Genomic DNA, 20,350 nt, shown 5'->3' on the forward strand with positions numbered 1-20,350 from the left:
TGCTCCGCTCCAAGTGTTGTTGCTTGTCTAGCGCCTCAGAGGCTTGTGTTACTTGGCTTAAAGTTTGATTTATGAAATCTGCTCAGCACTGTCAGGAAACAATATTGGCGTAAGCCAGAAGGACAGAAAAGGCAGCATGCTTTCTTCCTGAACTACTGCTTAAGAGTGCTATCTATGTTTTTCTCCAGATTATATCTCATTTCTACTGCACATGAACTCCACAAAAGTCTAAAAGCAGATTTATGGTCTGATAGAAGAACTTCAAAAGAAGGTGATGGAGAATCTTTTTAAGCTCTGTGTCTATAGATATCCATCTATGTTCTGGTGCTTCAAAAATAAATAAATAAAACGCAAGATGCATCTGTACTCCAAAGAAAGTACAGATGTGCACTGTAAAAAAAAAAAAAAAACATTTACGGTAAAATACCGGCAGCTGTGGTTGCCAGAACTTTACCGTAAAAAAACGGTAGCGTTATTTTAGGCTTTACAGTGAAAAATTCACTGTAAAAAACATATTTCATTAACTGATATAATAATATACCAAGCCACTGAAATACTAATATCTGTTTTGCACCTTTGTAATACACTGCTAACCACCAAAAATAGGTGGTGATGAAAATGTCACATGATGAACCAAAGCCCATCACAAACAGCTTTTCCACAAGCTAAGAAGGGAAAAAGTTTATATATATATATATATATATATATATATATATATATATATATATATATATATATTTAAGCAATAAGGTACGAGAGGCCGTGCTGTATCATGAATAAATCACGGCTGAAGGGCGTTGTAAGGCACGACGCGAAGCACAATAAAAATATTAAAATCAAAAATATATATTAATTTATATATATTAAGTTGTACGTTTTCATAAAGTAAAATCATTAACTGCCTTCCGCTGTAAAAAGTAGTCCCTAACTGCTGCAGCTGTGTTTACGTTGCTAAGGGTGGTTGCTAAGGGGGTTCAATGATACACAAAACCGTTGAGTGAAGCGGTCATAGCAGTGCCGTATCATGAATACGACACAGCTGCTGACCAATCAGAATTGAGGAATGGAACTAACCGTTTTATAAATATATATATAAAATATGCACAGTGTCATTCAGACAGATACTAAACACCACAATGGTAACAACCATTATACTGAAATAATGCAATAAACATAAATGTAACATTAGATGTCAGATAAAACCTTAATGTACACATCTGATAAGAAATATTTTGCATTTAAAGAACAATATTATTTAAAGATCATACAATCCTCATCAATAGTGACATTACAACATATTTTAGGCTTAATATTACTTAATGTGCATTGTGCACAAGTACACTCTTAAAAAAGGTGCTTCACAGTGATGCCATAGAAGAACCATTTTTGGTTCCATAAAGAGCCATTCAGTCAAAGGTTCTTTAAAGAACCATCTCTTTCTTACCTTTTAATAATCTGAAGAACCTTCTTTGCCACAAATGCCTTTTGTGAAACATAAATGTTCTTCGGATGTTAAAGGTTCTTTATGGAACCATTTAGACAAAAAAGGTTCTTCTATGGCATCGTGAAGCACATTTAGTTTTAAGAGTGTAGTGCGGTAAACTAGGTTAAATTACAACTTGTTTATAATTTTTATATCGGTAAGTCTCAAGCGATATGTCAGTAAGCGTTAATTGACTTGAACTATACTTGTAAAATAAATACATTTCAAATGCATTACATTTTCTTTTTCACTTTCAAAAACCGTAATTTTAACAGTACTTCACTGTAACATGACATTAAATGTATTCATAGTTATGCACTGTATAACCAATTAACAGGTTTTTACTGTAGCATTTTTAAAGTCTTTTACTGGTAAAATCCATAGACTGTAAAAAATATGGACGTAGTATCCGTGACGTCACCCGTAGGATTCTGAAGCGCTAATTTGAAGCTCATACTGGGCGGGATTCGGCCGCGCCATCTTGGAATCGCGTCATCGCGCGTCACTCCCGGATAATCAAAAATGGGCAAAAAGGCGGGATGTGGGTGGAGCTGGTTGCTGAAACCACGCCCGCCTAGAGTGACAGTGGTGACAGCAGCGGCAATCCCCCTGTCACTCAAGTGGCCACGCCCTTAATTATGCTGAACTTTAAGGCTTAATATAACTTAAACCGATGAGTTATAAAAAAATTCACCCCCCTCACAGTTGACATGAAGGGCAAAACTAGCTATATAGACCAAAACCATTTTTTGAACCAGGCTTAGGGCTGGGCGATAAATCGAAAGCGATTCTAAGGCGCGTTTAGTGAATGAAGCCGGTACTTTGATTAGTAGTAAATCTCCATCACGTGCGTTCAGCTGCGTTCAGCTGGAGTGTTCAGAGGCGTAAATCACTGACAAGCTACGCCAAATCGCGCTAAAAATCGCATTCGATTCGATTCGATTTTGAGCGCGATTAGGCGTAGCTTGTCAGTGATTTACGTCTCTGAACACTCCAGCTGAACGCAGCTGAACGCACGTGATGGAGATTTACTACTAATCAAAGTACCGGCTTCATTCACTAAACGCGCCTTAGAATCGCTTTCGATTTATCGCCCAGCCCTAACCAGGCTGTAAACATACTTTTTTCTGCTGTAAAGTTGGGCATTTTAACATGGAGTGTCAATGGGATTGACTCCCTTTTGCAGCCAGCCTCAAGCGGCCAGTCGATGAATTGCAGTTTCAGTCACTTCCGTGTTGGTTTCACGAGGGAGACCGGAAGGTTGCCCCTTGGTAAAATCACACTCGTTTTTTTGTGGTTATGGCTGATAACCAGTAAATGTCTGATATTTACATTACAACATTTAGTCATTTAGCAGATGCTTTAATCCAAATATACAGTATGAATTTACTAAAATTATACCACCAGATCTTCAAATGGGACTCAATTACAGTTTTTCTTGTCTTGATTGCTTTGACATGGTTAAAGAAACTAGGATCCACTCATCACTATCTCAGCAGAGCAGAAGACACGTCTTGCAAATGAAATGTGTTAACCATTTCTCATTGGATTGACACATTTTCCCCACCCTTTTGCAAAACAGTTAACACAGATGTCATTCAAGCAGTCCAAACTCCATTGTTTTAGCTATGGTAACCAAACAGAAACCATCTATTCCTAACTATTAGAAACTACCTAGATCAGTATGAAATCACTGAAGCTCCTGTTTGACACTCCTTCACACAAATCTTCAATTAGCAATCAGTCTGCAGGCCTTATAAAAAAAGTGCCACATCTGTGTTGTTCTTTGCCAGCATGGATGGAGGAGAGCAAGAGGTAGAGGGGTCAGAGGAAGAGGAGTCCGTGTGCGAGGTGGATGTGTAGTTGGAAGGGCTCAAGTTTTAAATGAAATTCAGGCAACTGTTACTGATCACATTATCAATCATGGCTTTTCTCTTAGAGAGGCTGGACAAAGAGTCCAACCTATTCTAAACAGAAACACTGTTGCATCCATTGTCAGAATTTTTCGACAGGAGAACAGGTAATGTTGCTGTACAGTAGATACAGAAATATCTTCAGTGATATACTTTATGTAACTGTTTCCTCATTCCCATTACATGTATTCTTTATAGAATTCTCTGATGGTAGAGGGAAAATTTTAGTGCTGAGCAGGAGGCGGCCGTTGTAAACATGGTCGTGGCAAACAGTGCCATAAGGCTGCGTGAAATCAGGGAAGCAGTGATTGCTTATACTTTACTGTAATAGATTTTATTTTTATTTTCTTAATTTCTTATACTCCAATAGATTTTACTGTTTTTTGGTTTACATGTATTCTCTGTAGTATTTACAGTATTTCAGTTTTCAGACACGGTTTGAAAAAATTGAATGTCATGAAATCGAGAAAAAATGCATCAAAGCATTTCTTATTCTGGATCCAATTCTTTGCAAGAGGCAAATTTGACACAGCCTATAGAAAGACAACAAATGGCACTGGCAATAGGCTACAATGACAAGCAATGGTGCACTGATTTGCACTGGGTTCTGTATTTTGTATTTTGTTGTCCATTGTGTAATGATAGACTGAAAGAGCTCATATACTTGTTTGCAAGTGTTGTTTGAAGGCAAAATTTGCTTTTGTTGCATATTTTAAATGTTTTGGCCATTTGCAAACAAAATGTGTCATTTTGACCATGAGTGCCACTGTTTAGGCCTGTGTGTTAAGTGTTTTGAAAATGTAGAGTTTGAGTTGACGGCTGCATCAAAGCAATCAAGAAAAACTGTAAGGTCCTGGGGTACATTCAAAGCATTGGAAATTCAGCTTTCTCTTATTATGCTCCATGGTTTTTGAATGAATTTCAAAAAAAATATTTTTGGAAGCAATTCCTTTTTTCTATATTTTAAAAAACATACTAAAATGTGCATTGACTAATCCACGTAATTGTTTAAATTAATCTGTTTTGACCATTTACAATGTGTTTTGTGTTTGTGTGTTTTTTGTCAAATTTTGTTACGGCCTTCTTTGCCTTGACTTCCTGGAAGAAGAGATTGCTTATAATCTCAATGAGACCTTCCTAAAAAAAATAAAGGATCAATAAATAAATTTTAAAAAATCATTAACTTTTTAGATTTGCTAAATATTTTGGGATTTTCTCAATATTATGTTTAAAGTAGGGCCGGGACTCGATTAAAAAAATTAATCTAATTAATTAGAGGCTTTGTAATTAATTAATCGAAATTAATCGCATTTTAATCGCATATAAATATTTGACCTGAGAACAGTGAGAAGTAAGTTTTTTCATATGGATTTTTAGTATACCATTGAATAATGACTGAATACATAAACTTAAGCAACAAAATATTGTTTATTTTTGTTCAACCAAGTCCAACAGACCAGTGCAATATTGCCATTAACTGTAGCAATAGGATACAGTGTTTCCCCTAGGTTTCCATTCTTTTTTTCTCGGTACTTTACCCTACTTTGTGTAATAACGAAAACATTTATTTCAGTGAAAAAATAAACCCAAAACTCTCTATTTTAACATTTTGAACAATAGGGCTTTACAATCTTTTGCTTTTTTTTTTTTTTTTTAAGAAATTCTTGTGTTTTAATTTTTCTCATAATCAAATGAAAGCATAAACATTTATTTATTTTTAATCAAACGAAAAAATAAACCTTTTTAATTTTTGGCAAACAAACAGAGGTTTGCTTTTAAAATCAATAAATAATAATAATTTAACATTTAAATAATAATCGTAGTATTTTTTTCTACAATTAAGTGGTTAATCTTGTTGTTATATTTATTTTTTATCATATATATCGTTTTTTGTCAATTATTATTTAAATAGGAATATTGTTCTGTTTCATGTTAAACCGTACTTTTATTTTGACAGGTTGCCGTGAAGTTTCTGTGTGTAAAGTATGATATGATGCTAGTTTTCTCAAATGAAACGGTAAATGTGACACTGACAGTAGCAGTCTATCTGTTCATGTGAGATGCAAATGCAAAAAATTAACGGGAGCATCACGCGTGCAGTAAAAAAAAAAAAAAGGGCGTCTCTGCCATTCATACATACAGAGGCAAACGGGACATGCAGGATTCATATTAAAACGGTCTTTTTGCATTTCAGTTTTCACAGACACTAGTCCATATCGCGATTTGAATTAAGTGACAGACGAACTTTTGATTTATCAATCCAAAAATCGACGAATTTACGTGGCATTCCACGCTATAGTAAATTCGGTTTTTATGAATGGAGTCCGCGATCCAGTCCGTGTTTTCTTGGAGGAGACATTGTAAACGCGCCCCCCCCTAAGATAATGGTAGGGGAAACACTGGGATATTTAGAAATATAGTAGCCTACATTTCAGAAATTCAGGTACCCTATAGGTAGGTAGACCTTCTGTAAAAGCATTGAGGTGATACTTGAGGCTCGATGTGCTGCGGTGATATGCGCATTCCTTTGGTCGCTTTGGTCTGAACGCTAGTTGGTGCTCCAGTATAATCGGTCCGCTGAAACTCATCCAGTGAGAAACGTTCCGCAGTGCAAAATTAAGTGCGATTAAAATGCGTTAAAAAAATTTAACGCGTTAATTTTGTGTAATTAATTAATCTAAATTAACGCGTTAAAGTCCCGGCCCTAGTTTAAAGGTGTTATTTAATGATTCTTTTTTTAAGATAAATTTAAGTGATCTAAAGGAAATTAGCATGCACAATTAAATATTAAATATAAACTGATACTGATAATTAAATAAGTCAGATGATAACTGATGACACCAACATATTACATATCGCAACATTAAGCTTATTAACAAAATAAAATATTAACTGTAAATTACAACTGTTAGGATTATGTCTCTTCAGTTCTCTTCAGTTTGATTTAATTGGATTACAATGTTTTACTAACCTTTGAAGCTTAATTTTTTTTTATTTCTGAGACTTCAGAAGATTAACAAAAATCAGGTTTGGAAAGACATCAGTGTTAGTAAATGATGACAGCCTTTTTTATTTCTGGGTGAATTGGAAGGACTAACCCTTTAAAGTGTCATTAACCTAAACACATATATGTTAATATATATAGATATAGATATGAGATATATATCTAAAAAATGTGTTTTAGGGTTTCATGACCCTTTAAAGTCGACACAAAACCAAGTTACCATAGTTTTTTTCCCTGCCGTGACATATATCTGATTAAAACGGCTTTTGGAACACAAAAATGTAAAGTGGGACCCAATTTTGACCATCAGAAATTGACTGCATTGTTTAATCGTTGTCATTTGCTATTGCTGCGATTTCATGTGAGTGACAGGTCGTCCCGCCTCAGGCCAGTCAAAATGTCATCAGAGAAAAGATAAATAATAAAGGGGTCATGAATTTCCTGTTTTATTATTTTGTACTGTTCTCTGAGGTCCACTTAAATAATGTTATCAAGATTTTTACATCAGTAATAGGCTATTTTCTGTCCTGTTTTTAACCCCCTCATCAGAACGCTCTTTTTAAATAGACATGGCGGATTTTAGACTCAGAAGTAAATGCCCACTGTTATGATTGGCTAACAGTTGTATGTTTGACAGCTTACATTCCTTATAGATGGATGCTTCTGTGATTTAGATTAAAAATGCATAAATACTCACAACATTTCTGTCAGATTCAATATAGTTGCCCAGCATCATCTTTTAGTTTTAATGTTTCTGAAAATCCCGCTTTGAATTGCTTTGAACAAAAGACCAAGTTGTCACTGACACAGTCTGGAACTTCATTATAAGTGAAGTTCATCCACTCTTTTCTAATGCTGGAATCAGAAGGAAGGCAATGCAAAGCCTGTTTTTCCTGTTTTTGTTCTTCCGAGCCATCTTTATCATTTGGTTTCTGCATAGACCTGTGTTTGCCTCTCTTATTTACACTACATGAGTGAATCAGTGGGCGGAGCTAAACAGGCAGTGATGTAGAAGCAGGCGTTGATCGTTTTCTGCGGAGGCGGCGTTTAGCCACAATATTACATCATAAAGTGGCACATTCCAAAACATGTCCTTTTGGCAGACTGGCTTCAATATAAGCTGTTTTAATACTAACAAGACGGTTTTGAATTCTGAAACTTACTGGATGTTTTAAAGATAACAAGGGCAACAAGGGAATTTTTTTAAAATTATGTGCACAGATAAACTATAATGAATGAGGCAATATTCCATTAAAAAAATATAAACTGTCCATTTTGATTTTTGGTTACTGTTACAACCCTGCATTTCAAAAAGTGTGGAAAGAAGTACCTCATGTAGTACTTCAGAAACTGGTTGTAAATCTTGTGACGCTATGATTCTGAAGAGTCCTGAAATACAGGTTTAAGCTTTTGAAGTGCATTCTGATGACTCTCTGAACTTCAGCAATTCACCTTGATTCAATAAAATCTTGCATTTAGACACGACCCTGTCCAAGGTTCTGATTCTGAGCACAGGTACCAAAGCCAGTCACCTTCAGCAGCCATGTTACTGAAGTCCTGCACAGGTATTCCATCAGCAGAGCAACAGAAAATGTAGACTGTAGTCTAAAGAGTGTGCTTAAATGGCCTCCTGATGCACACAATTAATAGCTCTATCAACTCAGTATTGATCTGCAGACAAAAGCAGCATGTTCGGAACAGAGAACACTTAAACCTAAATATCATTAGATAAAAGAGAACAAAATATACAGATAAAACCACAGCATTCATTTCAAATAGCATCCATCTTAAAATGAAAAATTATGACTAAATGAGCAGCAGTTGAAGTCCTTGACCGCTTTGACTACACATTCTATATTAATGCACTTGCATATTTAAGTCGCTGAGTTGCATGGCAACCACAAACAGTCTAACGAACTGCATTAAATGCTGGAATCCATGACTTTGAATATTACAAACAGTAATATGTGACCCTGGACCACAAAACCAGTCTTGAGTAGTCAAAAATACATTGTATGGGTCAAAATTATGGACTTTTCTTTTATGCCAAAAGATGTTCCATGAAGATATTTTGTAAATTTCCTATCGCAAATATATCAAAACTTAATTTTTGATTAGTAATATGCATTGCTAAAAACTTCATTTGGACAACTTTAGGGTGCTTTTCTCATTATTTTGATTTTGTGCACCCTCAGATTTGCAAATAGTTGTATCTCGGCCAAATATTTTCCTATCCTAACAAACCATACATCAATGGAAAGCTTGCACCAAGTTGCACCAATGATAATTGCAAACAGTCTTAACAGTTTATACCAAAATTTTAAATTTCCTGAAAATATTCACACTCTCAGGCCATCCAGGATGTAGATTGTTTCTTCATCAGTGAATGGGTCCCATCAGAATAAGAGTTCAAACAGCTAATTAAAACATCACAATAATCCACAAGTAATCCACACGACTCCATCAGTCCATCAATTAACATCTTATGATGTGAAAGGCTGTGTTTGCAATAAACAAATCTATCATTAAAGCATTTTTAACTTCAAACTGTTGCTTCCTGCTAAAATGTAAGTCCTCTATTCAAAATACTGTTTTATTCAGTGAAAAGGTTGTCTTGTCTGAATCAGGGGAGCAATATGCACAGATCAAGCACCAAATACAAGTAAAAACAATCCAAAACAGTTCTGAACAAATATGTGGGTGGACATTTTGATGTGAGAGATGAACTTTTCACTTCAGGAAGTGTTTTCAAAAGTTAAAACGCTCTACAAACACGCAACTTTTCACTTCTTAAGACATTAAATGATAATGATTTGTGGATTAATTGTGGATTATTGTGATGTTTAATCAGCTGTGTGGACTCTCATTCTGACGGCACCCATTCACTGCAAAGGATCCATTGGTGAGCAAGTGATGTGATGCTAGATTTCTCCAAATCTGTTCCCATGAACAAAAAAACTCATCTACATCTTGAATGGCATGAGGATGAATACATTCTCAGCAGATCTCATTTGTATCTGAATTATTCCCTCTTTCGGTAATCATCTAAAAAAAGAAAAACTTCAAAGCGAATTTAAATCAGACGAAACAAAATCCTCATAAACTTACATAAAATTGTAGTAAACAGTCACAACCACAGGCAGGCCTTGAAGTATTGTGCAATCATCCCCTAACAGTGTCTGAGGATTGTGTTGTTGTGACCAGGGAGCAGTAAAGCCCAGTTCACAAACAGTTCCAGGCCAACCACATCCGTGATGCATGTGGCTTTATAGGACAAATGAATAGAGCCTGGCCTTGAGAGCCCTGCATGGTAAATAACCATCAGAATGCAGTATAGCTACAAACACTGACCAAAGCAAGAAGTCTCGCCCTAACAGACCACTTTTGAATGCTTTGATGTGGTTCCTGCCCAGTCATCCATAATCCATCCCAGCGCAAAAAAAAACACTAAAAAAAGGGATGGGTACAGTAAGGAATGTATAGGCACTGGTTCTGATTTCGATTCAACATTGCAATTATGGTCCTGTGCTGCTTTTTATTTAAAAAAAACACAATTTACTATGAAAAACTCAGCTGTGACTATCTAATTGTCATATGTAATTGGACTGTCAATTGAAATGATTCTACACTACCATTGCAATTTTTTTTCCTTTGCGCACAAAAAGTATTCTCGTAGCTTCATAAAAATGTTAAACCACTGATGTCACATTGACTATTTTAACTATGTCATAACTACATTTTAAGGCCTTGAACATGTCAGTTGTGTTGCTGTATGGAGAGTCAGAAAGTGCTTGAGTTTCATGAAAAATATCTTAATTTGTATTCCAAAGATTTGGAAAGTCATGAGGGTAAGTAATTAACAACAGCATTTTAATTTTTGGGTGAACTGTTCCTTTAAAAAATTCCTGAACACACAAAAAGATGGAACCAGTTTGATTTGATTCCGAACGCCATACATTACACTAATACAGTCCTAACCTTAAAACAGCACTTGACATTCGAACTGCTGTAATGTGATGAAGCAAACTGCCCTGTGCCATTATATTCCACATGACTTTGCCACGTCCTTGTGTATGTCCAAGATACTGAGGGTGGGAGACTGATTAGTCTCCTGTCACACGCCACCCCATTCATTGCCACTGAAACATTGATTCTCAATCCCATTACTTGGCCAGTCAGAGTAACAGATTGCTGCTGACTCCAGCCCGTTATAGGGCATGTATATCACCCGGGCAGCCTACAGTCAGTCACCCTAAATATGCCCTCTTAAAGTGAGAGAGAACCTTTACAGCCTTAGGAAATGTCCTTCCTGCACTACTGTACTCTCAAACCATGATGGATTGGTGTGAATCAAATATGGAAACTCATATTTTAATTTCATCTTTATTCTTGAAGGGATAGTTCTGTTATTAATTCTCAGAGCTTTCTGACCCTGCATAGACAGCAAGGCCTCTACTACGTTAGTTTATGAACAAAAAAGTAAGATTACGAGATTAAAGTCATAACATTTCAAAAATAAAGTCAAAATTATGAGAATAAAGTCAAAATATTACAAGAATAAAGTCAAAATATTTTGAGAACAAAATCGAAATTTTGAGAATACACTCAAAATATTATGAGAATAAATTAGAAATATTTAGAGAAAAAAGTCAAAATTACAAGAATTAAGTTGAAATATTTCGACAATAAATTCAAAATATTTTGAGAATAAATTCAAAATATTTCGAGAATAAATTCAAAATTACGAGACTACAGTCAAAATATTTTGAGTATAAAGTCAAAATTATGAGAATACAATTGAAATATTTTGAGAATTAAGTCTAAATCACAATATAAAGTCGAAATTACGAGAATAAATGTTGAAATATTTTGAGAATAAAGTCAAATATTTCGAGAATAAAGTTGAAATTACAAGAATAACGTACAAATATTAGAAGAACGCAGTCAAAATATTACGAGAATAAAGTCGAAATATTTCGAGAATAAAGTAAAAATTGCAAGAATAAAGTCCAAGTGTTTTATAACTTATATAAAGAGGAAAAACACATTTGAAATTTGTATTTTGTGAAAAAACTGACCGGATTTTACAGCCAAGCTGTCTTATATTAAAAGCAACAAAACACAAAATGATTGTGATTACCGGGTTGGCTGGCATTTTATTGTTATTTTAATCAAATACATTTTGCGGAGTAGGTAGTGGAATTTCCACAAAGAAAACAGTATAATTTAATGAAATGAATGTCTCACTGTAATCGAAAAGACGACTGATACGAATCCCACATATATTCAGAAAAATTCTGGTGGCCTGGCAAGTTGTAATTTTGACTTTATTCTCAACATTTTGACTTTATTCTGTAAACATTTAAACTCTGTTCACAAATTTTTTACTTTAAGCTTGTAATTTGAGGGGGGTTTTAACATTGGCACTTTGCACACAAAAAGTATTCTCGTAGCTTCATAAAATTACGGTTGAACCACTGATGTCACATGGACTATTTCATCAATGTCCTTACTACATTTCTGGGCCCTGATTGTGTCAGTTAAGTTGCTGTCTATGGAGGGTCAGAAAGCTCTTGGATTCATCGAAAATATCTTAATTTGTGTTCTGATGAACAAAAGTCTTAGGGGTTTGGAACGACATGAGGGTAAGTAATTAATGATGGAATTTTCATTTTTGGGTGAACTATCCCTTTAAAAATAAAGATTTGTTATTGACATCAATGGTTTCATGAAGAACCTTTAACATTCACTGCACAAAATATTCTTTGGATCATATAAATGGTCCTTTTAAGCACTGTCCACTGAAAGGTTCTATGGGGAACTAAAAATTCTTCTTCAATGCCAATAACCTCTTTTGCAGCCTTTTTAAAGAGTATTGAGTTTTATCAGATTTTCTGTTATTGAACACACACAAGAAATGAAGGAAGTTATGGTTAGCGGAAGTTCCCTCGGAAAGCAAGAATGCAAGAGTGCAATTGAATCAAGCACAGGACTGTGCACCGGTCAAGGCATCTTTTCAGCCATAATTCCTTGGTCGTGATTAGGATTGTCCGTGGCCCTCATATTGCTCAATCTGATTACAGCAGTGGGCGTTACATAATAGTTTGTTGCGGCTTCCCAATCAGCGAGCCATTCAAACGCTGATCTGCATGCGAAGGGCATATCAAGAGTGCCTGGTAAAAACACAGACAGTGAAAACCGAGAGCGATCGAGAAGGAAGCTGACCCCCTCCGCACCCCAGATTCAGAGGCAGCTGAACAGTAGCTGATTCATTAGTATGCTGCACATCACCTCGGCCAGGGATGCTTTCGGCTCTGTTCACAACACTACCTATTTCTTTCCTCACCTATATCACCTTTATTCATGCCGTCAGGCATTCTAATGTCTCAACACAGCCACTGATATGCGTTATGCATGCTGTATACGTTGCTCTTGATGAACGGTGTGAGCTGACTGCAGACATGCAGCCTCTTTAACCGGGCTGCAGGGCATGCATGAAGAGTGAGCTCGATGCCACAAGAGAGGGTGTGCACGTGAATCTCAGTGTCACAGGTCGGCCTCCAACCACAAAGCGCGGTCTGCCCTCACGGTCACTGAGTGAGACACCACAGGCTGCTGACTTCTCGAGGAAGTAAACAGCCGTGCTCAGATATGTCAAACACACAGACGTTATGCAACGGAACTGCCTTGGGAACACAGGACACACAAGAAGAGGAACACAACAGTTCTGGCTGACTAATGCCAAGTCAGCTCTGTTTGACTGCAAATGTGCAAAACACTCTCGCTCTGTAGTGCATAATGCATGCATGTGCGAATGCACACACATGCAGGATGTCTTTTGATAAATGCATTACTCACAAACAAATTCATAAATGTTTATAATATCTTTATACATTTATTTGCATCAAAATGTTTTGTCATGATTTGTATATGTAGCCTATAAAAAGCCATACAGGCAATAACATCTAAACACATTATTAACAACAAATACATTATAAAATGTTTTCACCAAAACATGTATGTAGCTGTTTCAACATGACCAATATAAAGTCTAAATTGTTTTATCTCATCGGTAGCATCTACATCAGTGCATATTTAATGAATAATAAACGGTTGCGGGTCAGAATATGTCATGTTTTCACTCACCTGGGTCGAAATGCGAACTGAAGGCAAAACTGGGATTAAATAAAACCGAGGACATGACCGCGACAAATACCGACGCTTTCATCCTCCTCATAAGGCTTCAGATTTTCTGCAGGACACAGCGATTGTACATTAAATAAAGCAAAAATAATCGCTTCATAAAAGAAAATTAGGCATGAGGGTGCTCCGATGCATCATGAAACACAGCGCGCTCGCCGCGTCATCTCTGCCTCACTTCAGATGCGTCGGATTAAGAAACAGATGCTGGGAAACATTTCCGCTCGTCTCTGTTCTGCGTTTAGCGCGTTTCAGTGTAAACAGCGCGATGATGTCTTCTCGTCCATCAGGCTGTTTACTGAAGGCTCCTCGGGGTAGACCACCTATCAGCGTCGCTTTTTCTCCATGTGCAGGCTATGCACCAAGATTTTGGTGTCTGGCAGCTGTCCAGTATCATTCCTGCAAATGTTTTGCTCTGCCTGCAGCTGTGCCCTTCGGACACGCAGTGTGTTTGATGTATACTCAGGGCTCCGGGCAGTTTATTTCGGCGTGTATGATGAAGTGTGTAGAGGAGGATTATTAATGCTGCAGCGGCACTGACAGACAGGAGTGCGCGCGCGAGCGAGCGCCGTCACACAGCAGCACTGTGACGGGTTTGGTCGAGGAAAAAAAAAAACAGTCGATGCTTAAAATCTGATATTACCATAAATTACTACCTTTCTGGGCCTTGAATGTAAAAGTTATGTTGCTGTCTATGCAGGGTCAGAAAGCTTTTGGATTTCATCAAAATTATTTTAATTTGTGTTCCGAAGATTAATGAAGGTCTTAGGGATTTGGAACAACATGAGGGTGAGTAATGACAAAATTGACCTTATGCACGGAGCATTCTTTAGAACTTCCGCATAAAGATAATCCAGCTCGTAAACTTCCGCTGAAGCTCATTTTATATGCTATTAGGTGGACACTCTTGAGACTGATCTAGTGCCTCGTTCTTATCAGAAACAGAGAAAAAAATATAATTGCAACATTATAAACAATGTTAGCGGCATGAACATTAAGTTTCATATTATTTAACAACATTTAATTTAAATGCGGAGCCTGGTAATCCGTACTCATATCTGCATAGTTGGTCATTTAAATGCTGACAGCTAAACACTAATCATAACGTGTTTAGGCTAACTTTAGCTAGCTAGCGATATTTCTCTTCCAGAACATCTTAATCGTATTGTTGATAATCACTAACTTGCCTTTATAGTCGTGAACACATTTTCTAAAATCTTGCAATATTTCAAAGCCTTTATTATTTTCTAACTCTACAGCTGTGAAATAAAATGTACTTCAAGGACTCACTTTTCATTCATAAAAAAGGCATCGGAAAAAAATGACTTTTCACGGAAAACAACGTCTATTTTTTTGGCTAAAATAATATGAAATTACCGATATAACCAATAGATGGCAGCAGAGGATTATTTATTATGCAGCTGCCTCTCCCTTTATTTTTCAAGACGTCTTGCTTTTCGATTTATTATATAATTACCAGTATAATAAATTAGTAATACCACCCTAAAGTATATAGTATAGCAAGTGCAGAAAGTCATTAAGCTCACACACAAACAGCCTATAGGGTGAATTATTTAAATACTAATATATAGTTCACCACAAATACGTTAAATATTTATGGTATAATAATTAAATAATGCACTCAATATGAATTGATAGGAATTTTAAATATTTAATAAAATTGAATAACTAGTTTAAGTTTTATCTTGAACTGTAAAATCTATTAAATAGCCTACATTTAACCAACACATACTTGTTACTGCTGTAGTTTTGTTACTCTGAATTTAGTTTGAATCATTTAAGCTCTTTTTTTTACATCAGCTTGTCATTTGTTTGGTCCAGTTATTACTGTCAATCATAGCAATGACTGCACATATTTAGCCGATTTACTTGCGATTTTTTTTAAACTGGCGTTTGTCATTTTTGAAACGGTATACATGGACGTTTGGTCCTCTTAGACAAACAACACTTTTCTTCGATTGTGAATGGATTATGTAGAGAAAACGAACAAAGTATGCTCACTTTAGGGCACAGTACAGTTGACCAGAAATGACTTAGCTGGCTTGTCTAAACAAGGAAGTATTTCGTGCATATGGTCAATTGTCATTTTTGGGTGAACCATCCCTTTAAAAATAAAGATTCTTTACTGACATCAATGGTTTCATGAAGAACCTTTAACATTCACTGCACAAAAGATAAACTGACATGTCTTTGAGGATGTACAACCACCATAGCCTTTGATAAACATAGGTAGCCAAAAAAAAAAAAACTATAACCATAAATTACACATATCGGTAATATTGACAGAACAAATTTCTTGGCAAAGCAGATACAATATGAATTTGTGTTTACGCTCATGAGAGATTTAAAGGTTTCTATCAACGCTACTGTATCTCACGCCAACTCGTTTTTTCAGTGTGAGTAATGTTGATTTCTTGAATGCACTGGCCATTCAGAGCTGCAAAGGTGACATATCATGAAAATCTCACTTTTTTCATGTTTAAAGGAACACTCCACTTTTTTTGGAAATAGGCTCATTCTCCAATTACCACCCTTTAATCTGCCCGTTTCCACCCACGGCGCTGTCATTTTGTTTTAGCAAGTGGCAACGGTGTACCAGCTCTATAACGTCCATGGCAAAAGTTCAAACAAAGCATGCTAACTGTTCTGTTGGCTGCACAGATGAACACAGAACACTATTTAGAGTCCCAGCCTCAGAGGAGACAAGAGAGCAGTGGATTTATTGATTTATTTAAAGGTGCAATGTGTAATATTTAAGAGGATCTCTAGACAGAAATGCAATATAGTATACATAACTATGTTTTCAGGGATGTATAAAGACCTTACTTAATGAACCATTATGTTTTTATTACCTTAGAATTATCAGTTTATATCTACATACACCGCGGGTCCCCTCACATGGAAGTCGCCGTATTGTTTCTACAGTAGCCCTAAACGGACAAACTGCTCTACAGACCGCATTTCATCACTGTTGTTCTAGCCGAAAAACACTGACACAATGATGAACAAGTAACTATAATATTCACAATAACATCGTTTTATTTAATTATTAAGTAAATATAATTACTTAATTTACGTTTTAAAAGAAACCTCATTACTCTTTGCTGTCTAAAACGACGACATCTTAATCCAGTGTGGGCCACCGTACCTTCTGTAAAGGGAGGGGTGAGCGGTGGACGGGAGCCGTTGGTTGCAATTCACAATCTCACCGCTAGATGCCGCAAAAATCTACACACTGCACCTTTAAGGTATATTACGCTGCTGCCACACAGATCTAATATAAACATGCGATTTCCTTCCCAGCAGTTTACCTTCACGGATATAATTGACTTTGTAACTCGTGTGTTTTTAACATAAACTTGTGTGTATTTGACAGTTTAAGCACAATAAGATTTGAAAGAAAGCTTTTTGAAACACTCTCGTACGTTTTCATTTATCTGGATACATTTAAAAACAACATTTTCATTTTAAAACCCTCTCCGTCTACACTAGCATTTTCAATCGTTTTCTAAAATGTTTTAATCCACACTGAAACATCTTGAAAGTTCAAATTTGCTTTACTGCGCATGCATAAATCCTCAAAAAAGCTCTGAGATGCAGCTGGAACAGACGTAATACATTTTCATTCAATTCTTCTGGCAGAATCATTTTATTTAGAAAAATATCTCACCATTCACTGATGCGTTCAGGTTGCACTCAATCCTGCATTTGAAAGCAGGCCGCATTGTAGAGATGCAAACAAATATTGCACAGCAAACAGAGTAACATAAAACATAAAATTACCTTGGAAATTCAGTGCTAGTTTGGACAACATTGTCTTGCCTCCTTTAAAGCTGCAGTAGAAAAGAGTACGTGTTTTTATTCCACTATATTGACTACGTTAGAGATAGTTATACTAGATTCACTGTTTAGATGCGCTCGAAACGTGTGTGCTGAGGACATCTACTGGTTGAAGTTGTGTAAATGCAACAGACAGTTACCGTTCACTGGTGTGGACACAAATTTAATTATCATTGTATTCATATTATTTTTATCGTTCTATGTGGTGAAGTATTTCAACTGAAACAGGAAAACGGGGCGGGACATATCGATTAGCCCCACCCCTTTTTAAAATTTATTTAGATATTTAGTTTTATTTAGATCTTCTTAGGCCAGAGCTGTTAAACTCGGTAAAGCTGCATTTGGCAGTTTATGATAGCCACAGAGTCCAGTAGATTACCCCTAGATTCAATATGAAACTCTCACTAAAACAAAACAGTGATCATAATCATGCTGAGGCTGTGCAGTGTTAAAGGAGAACTCCGGTGTGATTTTGACCTGAAGTGTATTGAATCATGATACCGAGTGTAAACGTGCCTTGCATATCTCATCTCGTCTTGTCCACTGCTGTCCGAAATCTGGGGTCAGTTAGCCGATGCTCACAACAGGTTGTCAATGAGAGTCAACAGGGCATCGAAGTAGCCATGTAAATAAATCACTGTTTTACGCCATTTACGAGGCACAAAGTAGCTCCACACTTCATTGGTAGACTTCCAAGGGCCCTGACATTTAAAACGAGACATTGAGAACTCAGAAAAAGCATCTTGAATCGCCGCCATCTTGAATTTAGTCACGATAAGTCGAGTGTCGAGCACGAAGGAAACTACAACCTGATAAGTTGATAACCAAATTCCTTGGTGCTCGACACTTGACTTATCGTGACTAAATTCAAGATGGCGGCGATCGGTCTGTTTCTGGTGGAAAATGTCTGTATAAATCTTCTTGTAAATAAACTACCGGTGCTTTTTCTGAGTTCTCAATGTCTCGTTTTAAATGTCAGGGCCCTTGGAAGTCTACCAATGAAGTGTGGAGCTACTTTGTGCCTCGTAAATGGCGTAAAACAGTGATTTATTTACATGGCTACTTCGATGCCCTGTTGACTCTCATTGACAACCTGTTGTGAGCATCGGCTAACTGACCCCAGATTTCGGACAGCAGTGGACAAGACGAGATGAGATATGCAAGGTACGTTTACACTCGGTATCATGATTCAGTACACTTTAGGTCAAAATCACACCGGAGTTCTCCTTTAAGTGTTTAATTTGCCGGCCTGCGCATATGATCCACTCCGTGCGATCGCATCTCTGGACCGGAGCCAAAATCCAGATTAGACTGTGCACGCTGCCACGGTTTGAGTGACAACGTGAAACCGGACCTCATTTTCCCAATCGAAAGCATATTTACACTGTCTGAATCGTTCCCTATTGCCTACACTGTGCACTACATGCCATTCACCATACAGGAAATACTAACACTCTAAACAAGTGACTGATCTCAGCTGCAGGGGTGAGACTTGTGAGACTTCTGACAGTATTTGATTAGACAGAAAGTTTGATGAGAAGCTTAAGTGCAGCGTGATGTCATCAAAGTTGTTGATCCATATTGGCGGAAATGAGAGACAGTAAGTTTTGAATGCTAATATCTTGTAAACTAAAATGTTGTCTTTGTTTTGAAGCTTAAGGCTAACATATTCATACTAAAAGCCAAAAAAAACTTTAATTTTGATTTCATATAGGGACTTTATTGTCCCACCGAAGTCAGCTGATGTTGATATTTTGTTGTTTTTAGGTTGTGTAACCAAAATCTAATGTTAAGTCAACGTCCAACTGACGTCAAATACTGAGGTCAACCCAATTTTAATTTTCAACCAAAATGCGACATCTGTCCAATGTTGGGGTCCAACATCAACTTGACGTTATATGGACGTCCAATGCCTGCAGGGATAGATATCTATTGGTATAATATGTGTCACATGACTAAACATAAGTCATCTTTTTCAAAAGTCTCTGTTTTCACAGGCCACACTACAATGTGAAAATGTCAAAAACCCTGTCTCAGTGTGGACAGAAGACCAAAACGGAGAGAAAAAGGTGCGTTTTCAGACAAAGCCTAAAGTGGATAAATCTGAAACCGCAATTTTCACGTTGTAGTATGTGGGCTGTCTCTAAAGTCACAGGTTTAGTCATGTGACACATTTTGTACCAATAGATATTAATGTTTATACTGTTATTGCACCTGTTATGTGCTAGTATTCACTTTCACACTGTTGCTCACTGTTTTCCCTTTTTTACATAGAATAATGTATCTGGAGAAAGCTAATCATTAGCATAGCCATTCATCTCAAAGGCAACTGCCGAGTTACACAACCTGCATGCTGACATCTTTGCTTTATTCAAGCGACTGACTCTGGAAAATGACATCCTGACCATGCTGATAAACAGGGGCTAAAGCTAACCAGCCGAAACATGACCCCAGGATATTTTTTATGCTCTTATTCATATTTGTGAAAGGAAAAAACGATACTCTATGGGATTTGTCTTTTTAATAAACATTAGTCAATGAAAGGTTGAAGGATGTGAAGTGCATACAGAAATGTCTAGGGTCATACAGTGCCCCCATCAGGCTACAGCAAGTAAAGCAAGATAAAAAATGAAGGCCCGCCTACTGTGAGTGCCAATTCATATATCATCTCAGAATTACTTTCCGTAGCTACTATAGCATAAGCATTCATATGCTTCATATGCAGCAAAAATGTAACCGCCAAACTGCTTGGAGTGGTGATGTGGCACAACAGCTTTAATGGACAAATAACCTTGAGAACAACACACCTGCATTGTACGGTGACGCATTGCTGCCACACACTTATTTTTTTCCCCACTCAGTTATGTCGTTATAACGAGATCTTTTCTC

General features: G+C 36.7%; 1 protein-coding gene across 1 annotated transcript in view; it reads right to left on the bottom strand.

Moving 5' to 3' along the window:
* aatka (apoptosis-associated tyrosine kinase a) overlaps positions 1-14,085 on the bottom strand; it is a 92,966-nt gene extending 78,881 nt beyond the window's left edge. The window contains exon 1 of the mRNA XM_073837939.1: positions 13,547-14,085. Coding sequence (XP_073694040.1) covers positions 13,547-13,637 — 91 coding nt within the window. The 5' untranslated portion in view covers positions 13,638-14,085. The remainder of the gene's footprint in view (positions 1-13,546) is intronic.
* Positions 14,086-20,350: the final 6,265 nt, after the last annotated feature.

This window comes from Garra rufa, chromosome 1, assembly GCF_049309525.1.
Source record: "Garra rufa chromosome 1, GarRuf1.0, whole genome shotgun sequence".
NCBI lineage: Eukaryota > Metazoa > Chordata > Actinopteri > Cypriniformes > Cyprinidae > Garra > Garra rufa.